Source organism: Nicotiana tabacum, chromosome 19, assembly GCF_000715075.1.
Source record: "Nicotiana tabacum cultivar K326 chromosome 19, ASM71507v2, whole genome shotgun sequence".
Lineage (NCBI taxonomy): Eukaryota > Viridiplantae > Streptophyta > Magnoliopsida > Solanales > Solanaceae > Nicotiana > Nicotiana tabacum.
In genome coordinates, this window is record NC_134098.1 from 134946035 (window position 1) to 134956548 (window position 10514).

Consider the following 10514-nt stretch of genomic DNA (forward strand, 5'->3'; position numbering starts at 1 on the left):
AGTCCATTCACCATTGTGATAGCCAAGCTGCTCTTCACATTGCCAAAAATTCAATTTTCCATGAGCGTACGAAGCATATTGAGATTGATTGCCATTATGTTCGTGAGTATTTGAATTCTGGACTAGCCTAGATATGGACCCAGCTATTTATGTTAAAGGAAAGGGGTAATCCCAGTAGTAATAGGTTACTCGGCCCAATTGTATTTTTGTCTTTCTTACTATTCTTTACAAATTTTATTGTTGTAAATATATATACTCACGTTTCTGTAAATAAATAGACGAATAATAAATCAAGGGGTCTAGTCTTTGTTTTGACCGACTCATTTATCTCTCTTCTCACTCATCACCCTATCTAAGGTTTTCTTCTTTTCTTTCCGCCATAACTGGTTAATCTCCAAGTTAACAACACTACTCTCTTCTAGTAGTAAGTTTTTGTTGTCTTTTTCTTTTCTTCCTTTATCTCTATTTGTTTGAGTAGTTTACTGTATTCAACTTGGCAAGGTGTATCTGAAGAGAGTATTTGTCCTAAAGATAACTTGCGAGTATCATCACAAATTATAGCAGAAAGATATCGATGTAAAGTAGATCTAATGTCAACTTAGTTTGCCACCGTAACCTAGTTTTGACGTACGCTTGTGACTAACAGCTTGTTTGGATGGTTGTTACTCATTGTATCGTATTGTATTGTTATCTCCAAACAATATTTGTTTTGATTGTTTTATTAAAATTGGTTGTATTGTATTGTTAAATTCATTTTTGCGGAACAATGAAAAGTCCCATTTTTTGAAACAACTGATTTGGTGTGGTGGGATTGTTTCTTATTTTTCTTTCCAATTATGCCCTAACTTATTACTCCATAATTCTATTTTACCGTTTACCTTTTTTTTTAAAAAAAATTTAACTCCAAATCTCCTACCTATAACCTACTTTGTCTTCGTCCCTTTTTTTTCAGAACTTCTGCCGCTTCCAACTCCAACCTAAAATTGCTAATTTTGTTAGAATTTGCATGAATTTAATTGCCTAATCTATTTTTAAGACATATTTGGTGATAAATTAGTAGAAAGAGGTTTTCTTAAATTATTTTTATGCGTAATTATTGATAAATTTAATATTTAAACAATTGAGAGTATTTTAGTAAATCTATCAGTTACAGTACAGTACGATACAGTCAAACCAAACAGCAAAATGTTATTTAATACAACACAATACTATACATTATAAAACGATGGGTAACAACCATCCAAACAAGCTGTAAGTTCATTACAGGTGAGCCTAGTGACTAAAAACATCACCTTTTGATTTACTGTGAAGGGTAATTTTCGTTTTTATAAGAAAAAAGCTCCTGCATAGAAGGCTCCATCTTTACCTTTTAATGGGAAATAAGGATGGCTAAAACTTAATGCATAAGGAAGATTTCGACTTGTTATATCAAACGTCTTGTAACACCACACACAAAATGGGATTTCAAGAATTTGTTTCTTCACATGGAGTCGGAATAATAATATGATCCACACACAAATGTTTTCAAGATCCGAAAACATTCGCTGGTTCCTGGGCGACGAGGGGTGGTAATTTGTAAAAAGTTCTACTACTAAAAAATACAGGACAAACATTTATTACACGATGAATAGTACAGCGATTTTATATTCTTACGTATTTATAATAACAATAATTAATCTTTTTAAAAGGGCATAATACGAACACAATGGAAGCTAGCGAATAAACTCGTCTAGGTGATACCAACTAGTTGGAATTACAACTTAATTAGTTGTTTGTTATTAACCTTACTTTACGTCTGGTGTTTGTAAAGAGTCCCTTAATCTGTAAATGTCAATATAAGAATAAGAATAAGTATGGAATTTAGAAAATCTCCATCATTAGTGAACCCTTAATTTTTCTTAGAAGACAATTCTGTTTTGTGTTAGAACTAAATTAGCTCAAATAGAGATTAGAGGATACATGTTGGTTCCGAAGGTCTTAATCCTGTAAAAAAGAAAGTAAACAAATAAGATCAATTTTGCCAATTTAAGTAATTCTAGAGTATGGTTGGCTTACAATATTTTATATGCATATTGATGAAATTTATCAGTTGTGTTGTAGGAGTATTCATTAATGGTACTTTATCCGTACACGTTAGTAGGTTTGTTTAAAGGAGAATTTCAGAATCTTCACAGTCAATTAGTTTATGTTAATTATAGTTTATTCTATCTTAATTCAGTTCAGTAGTTTATTTTTCAGTGTTCTGCTCCTTGAGAAGTGTTTCAAATGTGATGACATCTTTCAGAAAACTTTGTTGAGATCACTATTGAGTCATAACTCATAACCAATTTGCAAGAAGGGGCCCCAAGAACTTTAAGATTTATAAGTTGCTATCATTAGTTTTATTAATTTAACTTTGTCTAGATTAAGACATAGTTCTCTTGTTAACTGATACATAGCACTGGCAAGGATAGGAAGTGCGTTGACACAAAATCTAAAAGATTTTCAGAATCCAGTGATTGACATTTGAATAGAAGGAAGTAGTAGTACTAAGTTTCCTTATCATCCTTAACTTTTAGTATGTGGATTGTGGGGTTATATCAGGTCAAGGTTGGCACTCAGATCCATCAAATCCACTAAGGTATTTTTCAGTTTGTCACCAACCAAAGTATTTCATTTCATGGCCCAACACACATAATATCAACCTTTTGATCCCATCTGTACATTGGATCTTTTAATAACTTAGTGGCTCAACATGCCAGACAAATGGGGAAGCAGTTGAATATTTCTGAACAAGACACCTTTAAGTGTCACAATAGGTATTGCTACAAGCAATTTGGATCTTCAACTATATACGATCTTCAACTATATACAGCTTATCATTATCTCTTATCACTTCAATAGAGTCAATTTCTGATCCTTCTTGATCTGTCACCAATGCTTTTGTTGCATCAAATCCAAATTTCTGACCTGTACATCACATAGATCACCACAAATAATCTGTTTAGCATTTTATCACATGTATGATGATGTACTTAGGTTTAAATGATCGAAAAACTGCATAGTAGTAAGTAGTATAGTTCATTGCAGAAGTACCTGCAATGATCTTGAGCTCTGCAAGTGAATTTGGAAGAATAATTAATTTCCCAGGTTCACTGCAATGAGTTCTTTTTCTGATCACAGGATGGCCTTTGTATATGCTAACTCTAAAAGATGATTGATCCCTAGTACTTCCCGAGTTGTACTTCTGCTCTTGTTCGCGCCACTTTTGAGCAACTTCATCCATTGTGTCGGAGACTATAACCCTGTGCCCTACTTCTCGTTTTTGCAGCATCTCGCTTAGGTTCATCGAAGAAAGCTTGTGCTTAAATTTATCATTAATCTCGGCTCCATTCATTAGAAGTAGCTTTACCATGTCTTCATGATTTTCTTCCAATGCAACATGGATAGCAGTTGATCCGTGGCGATCTTTTGAGTCAACTATTAATCCATGTTTTAGGAGTTCTTTCATCACTGTTAAGTCATTTCTCTTAGCTGCTGTGCATAAGAGTTCACCAGCAACATAGGGATCGGAGACAGAAGCCCAATGGTATAATATCCGAAATGTTGGATGTTGTTTTTCTGCTATAGCTTCCCACAACGCGGTGTTACCATTTACATCTGCATTTTATGGTATTTTCAAGACATTACTTAGCCAACAACTAGCCTTGTCAAACATTCTAGCTTGTTGAAGTTTACAATAGTATATATCGAGGATGACTTACCTCGGAGGTGTATGTTACATCCATGTCTAAGAAGAACCATTACACACTCTTCGTGCCCTTTCGATGCTGCTATGTGCTAATGCATCAGAAAGAGAAATACAAAGTCATAAACTGTGAAGGAGAAACTAATGTTATTGGCAGCAAAAAACAGGTAAACTGAACACAAAATCTTCTTTTTCGAGTACATGTAGGCCATGAGGGAACATACCAGTGGAGTTCTTCCTTGGGCGTCTCCGATATCAGGATCTAATCTTGCCTTGAGAAGTTCCTCAAGAAAAGTAGCATTACCTGTACTAGCAACAGTTAGCAAATTAACAGACATGTTTGGATCACCATTTTCTGCCCCAACTTCATGAAATAAATCTCCAAGCTTTAAATCCCTGAGCTTCTTGTGATGCTGCAATTACCATACCATAGGTACAATATTAGGATTCAGCTCTAAATCGGCCGTTGGGAAGATCACAGGGTATTTAGTATTTACACTAACCTGAAGGAAGTTCTTGATCATTATGATATTATCTTCTTGTCTAGTTTTCATTGCTTCAATCAAAGAAGTTGTTCTTATCTTCAAGAGTTGTGAAAGTGTCTTGGTTCGATACGTGTAGCTCTGAGGCCTACAACAAAATGCCCCAACTTCTCCTAACATATCTCCAGATTTGAATGTCCAAACAACCTGCTCATTTTCCATCTCACACTCAATCATTTCCACCTCCCCTGACACTATGATGTATACCTCATCTGGCGATTCGTTTTGCATTATTACATCCTCTCTTGGGGGTATGTACTCAGCCTTCATATCTGCAACCTGCATATTCAACAGTTAGGCCACAAAAAAAGTATATAACAATTTTTCAAAAACAAAAGTTATATCTTACCAAAAGTAACAGAATTTCCCTTGAGACACCCTTGAAAAGATAAACCTTCTCCACTGTTGGCAAAAACAAATGGTGCCTAATGCTTTTGCAGATTGTCTTGGGAAGTTGTTCAATCAATTGCTGCTGGTTTAGGCTCTCTGCCCTGAATCTTAAACACATATAAGCCAATATTTGCTCTTTCAATCTTGGAGGCAACCTATTTCGACACACGAAATTTGATGCAGCTTCGATGCTATTTCTCTGCAACATACCATAAGAAATCACTCACATCTCATTTATTTAGTGATGATTCTGATAGAGGCAGATCCAGAATTTGAAAAACATTGGATACACGGTCTAATATATGCATAAATATAAAGTACTGGATCCACCTCTAATGATGAAACATATGTATATACACTGACAATGCAAAGAAAAACTGAGAGCTTACGAATTCCATGGTACGACGAGTTCCTTCAACGACTAAATTGGTCATATTACCAATAATATAAGCAGTGAGGCCAAGATTGAAGAGCATGTAGAAAATGATGAAAACCATTTCCAAAGTGTTGACAGCATGGAGATCACCATAGCCAACTGTTGTCATGGTAGTAATAGACCAATATAAAGCTGCAATGTACCTAATAAGAAGACTTGTCTCCTTGTAATTTGGATTCATAGCTCCTAACCAAGTATCTCCTTGGTGTGGATATCTGTCAGCTAGCAAATAGTAGAGGCAACCAGCACAGTGCACTGTCAATAGTGTAACCTGTTACATGCAAGTGACAATTGCGAAATTCAGGTCACTTAAAAGATAACTAAAGACAATGTCAGTAATAAGTGTGATTAGAGATCTTAAGGCAGTAACTTGCTATAACATGTTTAACATACTGATAGCAAAAAAAAATAAAAAAAAGGCAGCCCGGTGCACAAAGCATCTCGCATTCACGCATGGCCCGGGAAGGACCACACCCCAAGGAGTGTGGTGTAGATAGTCTACCCTAATGCAAGCATCAGTGGCTGTTTCCACAGCTCGAGTCCCTGACTTATAGGTCACACACAAATAACCATACTAATAGTGTTAAAAAAAGAATTTACATTGTCACTTTATATAAGTTAAATCCTTTTTCTTTTAGTACTTACAAATAGAAGCCTGGCACATCTGACCCAAAAATAGCTGAATCTCATGTCCTTTTCAAGTCTGTCAGCAATAAATAAAAGAGAGTTTAATTGTTTTAAAATAGTTATATGAGTCTTAATATGTCAAGTGCCATCTAAATAATACATTATAATAACAATGAGAAATGAAAGAAAACAGACCTGGTAAAAAACTGTTTAACCCTGCGAAGACGCCAAAACCTGAGCATTCCTAGAACTGAGTAAGAAATACCAATTTGGTGTTTGCCAGTGAAAATCAAGGCAAGAAGGTCGAATGGTATGGTTGAGGCAACATCCATCATAAACCATGTAGATATATATCTGTATTATTATCATCATTATCAATCATATAATTGACAATCCACTTGCTTGTAAAAGAAAAACTCTAACTACATGCTATAATGCAAAACTTATAGCAATACTACTTTACACTTCTTTTTTTAACATAGGAGGACCATGAAAAGAGAAAATGAAAAGGGATAGTATTAAAATTCGAACCACACGTAGTCACTCCGTAAAATGGTAAATATTTACCTGTACGAATATATAACATCAATCCAATTATCCAATAAATAGATAACGTATATCGGGACAAGTGCACAGATAGTCATTCTGAGGGATGCTATTTAGAGATTAGTCAATACTTATTTTGTCCTGAAATTTTAAATTAAAAATCTTAACTTCAAGACAATTCGGAATATTTTTGTCCTGAAAATTTGAACTAGAAAACTAAAATGCAGGACGCACTGGCTAATTCCTAAATACAGCTCTATAAAGTGCTACCGGGTGTCATTTCTACACGTATGTCTTACAAAAATGGTTATCACTAAACCGTAGATTTTAATATCACCAACAATATATGCTCTATTGTTTTATCATTATTCTTAGATAAGGCAATTCAAGTAAAAGGAAGAATACTTCCTTCATAATTGAGTGATTAAACGAATTGTTCGATTACATTTGAGTAAAACTAAAAGTAGTGCGAAGTTAAAGTTTTTATTTTTTTTGTAAAACAATAAACTGCGTGTTTTTTCCCTTCTTTTACATTTTTTCTTTAAATTATTATGTCACTTTATGGCAAAATAACTTATGAATTTAAAATGGGGAACTTTAATATCAAGATCTTTCGACTCTTCAACTCTGTTCTTCAATCTAAACTGAATATATATATATATAAAGTGAAATTTAAAAATCGTAAAATGCTCTAAAGCGTTATTAGTGGACTATTTGTAAGGTCAAACTTTGGCCAAAAAGTAGAGGCTTTGGCAATTGGCATATGCCATATGGCTCATATTGGTGCTTGCTATATTGCTGGAAGATTATTTTTGAAATTATTTCATACCACCTTTCTTCTTGTATAGCCACAAGATTATTCTAAATTTTCAAAGTGGAAACAAAAGTGGGTTGTGAATTGTTTATTGTTAACTCTTTTTGTATATTTAGTCTGTGTTGGGGTGGGCGTGTGGTGGGGGAGGATCTAACTAAATTAAAATATCGAGTCAAATTGTTAGAGAACAAAGGAATATATATATATATATATATATATATATATATATATATATATATATAGATTTTTATTTTTTTTGATGATTGAACAACCAAATGTTGGCAAATGAAGAAAAAAGGTAAGGGGACCAAATCTGCTTGCCATCTCAAGTTTCATTTGTGTGATAAGGAATAATATCTATCTTTGTAGAATTAAAAATTCACGTTGCTTTATACGTTTTTTTTTACCTTAAAAAAAAGAAAGAAAAAGAAGACGGGTCAATTAATTATTTAAATTGTGCAAGACAAAATAACCTTTCTTTCTGTTCTTGAATATATTCGAATAATCTAGTTTTCTGATTCTATAGAGTTAACCCAAAGGAGAAAATAAAACCTGAGGATAAGAGGATTCTCTGTGTGCATCATTTGAGTACACGACAATGATAGATATGTGTGATCATAATATATAGCAACGAATCTGTATATGATTGGTCATTTTAATCCCACGAAGTTAAAAATGCATTCTAGAGGTATACTTGGACCCACAAAGCCTTTAGATTTGCTTAATGCGGTTAATATAAAAAAAGCAATTATTTTCCTAATGATTGAGTTATCCTTAATTAAGTGCTTTTTCTTTGTGGGTGATACTCGGTAGCTAGCTAGGTTAAGACTTTTGTTATGTAGCCAACCGACGTTTTGCCGTTTGACAAACAAAATGGCATGAAAAATGCTTAACAAACAACTTTATAAAAAAGTTGTTATCAGTATAACTTAATCCCATGTTACGTTAATACTGTATTCTTCAGGTTACTATATCAAATTTGCTAAAAGAAGTTGTCTGATATCGCATGTCAACTTTATCTGATGGCATAAAAAGTCTATGCACTGTCACCTTAAGAAATTTAAACTTTTATTCTGCTATCACATGTTACATTATGTTGTTGATAGTATAAAAAAATATTTATATTTTGTAAGTATATATCACTTAAATCGTGTAAGAATACATACCTTGTAGCAATTCTTCTCCTGTCACGTACGAGAAGCTGAGTAGTAGTATCAATATAGGCAACAAAGAATGTCAAGATGATATCAACAGCAAAGAAGAGATCAACAACGTTGTCTGCGAAGTAGAGCGCTCTGTTTGGGTTGGAGTGCATGAATGCTATCTCAAATGGACATACCCATGCAGAATACGCCACCATTACTACCATTAGCGTCTCCCAACACCTGCATATATACAAAAACAATATAAATTTTAATAGTATAATCATTGTCCTTACGGAATTTATATCTCCACTATATTGTTGGATGCACGGTAAAATTAATTTACCTTAGGATCACGGTCATTTTAATCAATGTAACTAATGATGTCTGACATGATATTTAACATCAATAGCCTGTTTGACCATGTTTTTAGAAAAAAAAAGTATTTTTGAGGAGAAGCATAAGCAGATTTTGAAAAGCAGAAAAATGAAACTTCTCTCCCACTTTTCTAAGAAGTACTTTTGAGAAAAATACACTTAGAAGCAGTTTTCAAAAGCTTGGCCAGACATTATTTACTGCTCAAAAGTATTTTTCAAATTAATTAGCCAAACACAAACCGATTCTCACCAAAAGTACTTTTTTGAAAAGCACTTTTAAAAAAAACGTTTCTCAAAATAAGCAGATTTTAGAAGTTTTGCCAAACAGGCTATAAGTACCTTTGAATCTTGTAACGAGATTCTTGAAATAATTAGTAGCACCTAAATTTAAAAAGTCGCCAAGTTGATTCAAGTAATAAATCTCAATGAAAAGATTCTCAATTGATTCATTCTTCACCATAGTAGTGTTGCATAAAAAGCGACTTGCCCAATCTTAATTAATAAAGCGGCTTGGGAATAGAGGCTTTTCCAGAGGGGGAAATAAGAAGTTTTTATTAGGATTAAATTAAGTTATTGCTCTAGAAAAGTTAAATTTTAATATAGTTGGTACGTGCTATTTTTGCAAGAAGTGAGACTAGACGTTTAATACATCTATACAACTTCAATTCCCTTCTCTTTTCTTTCTTCTTAGCTTGCCACTCCCTTTTTTAAAAAAATATATCGGTCTACAATGGGTAGAAATGAGTTTTGTCCACTTGGTAGGGAGGGGCGAAGTTATGTGTGGTCAAAGATGGTCAACTGAATACCCTTCCCGAAAAATTATACTATATATAGGATAAAATAATATTTGTCATTGATAAAAAAAAAATAGACTTTGAACGCCCTTACATAGCCCACTAGCAAAGGGTCTTCAAAATTTGAATACCCTTTTTAAATTTTCTAGCTGCACCATTGTTGGTAGGTGATCTGAAAGAGTAAATATTTTATTCACTATACTCGATGTATAGAAGTTAAACTCGTTACTTGTACTAACCTGTATCTTGAATCCATAGGGGTGATGATCTTGCCTTTCTGCTGAGTTTGATTCTGGTTGTAATCATTGGAACCAAGAGGAGGTAGAATGAGCTTTGACAGGTTTCGAAAACTGAGTTCATCTGAATTCGTACCTGAACTATTGTTACTCCCATGGTTATTATCTTGCACATGTTGGTCTTTAATTTGGCTATCTTCAATTATCATGTTTTTTGTGGAGCTATTGTATACACCTTAAGATGAATGACTCATTATATTTGCATAATTGCAAAGAGATATATGAGCAAAAGAAAGCTAAAAACGTACTTGTGGGGTTGATAAAGTTAGATGAATAATTGCAAAGGAAGAGTAGGAAGAGAAGTACTATTTTGGTTGGTGTAAATGGTGTAGGTGATCATTTAAACTGATAAAATTGAGGTGTGTTGAGGAAAAAATGGAATGTGGACCTGTTGTTTGTGGTCCTATAATATTCATGTCAGAAGTGACCTTTGAAAGATGATTTTTGAAAAAAATAATTTTTTGAGTTAAGTTTGAAAAAAAGTATTTGAAATTTGAAATTATGTTTGGACATGTATTTTACTTATAAAAATGTTGTAGTTTTGTGAGTGGGGAAAAAAGTTCTTCTAAAAAATTTTGAAAAAAATGTTTTTCCAAAAACTTACAAAATTTCATGGACAAACACGTTATTAAAAAAAATCGAAAAAAAAAAAAAATTATCTATGAACAAATTGGTCCTAAATTGCCTTAGTGTGAAATTGGACCCTTTGAAAGATGATGATACAGAAAATTGCCTTAGTGAGAAATTAATTAACTGCACCTGCTAGGTAGTGTTATTTGATTGATTTTTACTTATGATAATTTTACCAATATAATCAGATGGT

At 33.3% G+C, this 10514-nt stretch overlaps 1 protein-coding gene across 2 annotated transcripts; it reads right to left on the reverse strand.

The window, feature by feature from the left end:
• Positions 1 to 2631: 2631 nt before the first annotated feature.
• Positions 2632 to 10057, reverse strand: LOC107798652 (potassium channel AKT2/3-like). Of its 2 annotated transcripts, NM_001325653.1 has the most exon segments (12): positions 2798 to 2818; positions 2821 to 2949; positions 3076 to 3639; positions 3744 to 3819; positions 3952 to 4140; positions 4231 to 4548; positions 4619 to 4858; positions 5049 to 5366; positions 5741 to 5798; positions 5918 to 6076; positions 8249 to 8467; positions 9635 to 9840. In NM_001325653.1, coding segments are annotated over 12 exon segments (2490 nt in total). In that variant the 3' UTR covers positions 2798 to 2804.
• Between the last annotated feature and the right edge of the window lie 457 nt (positions 10058 to 10514).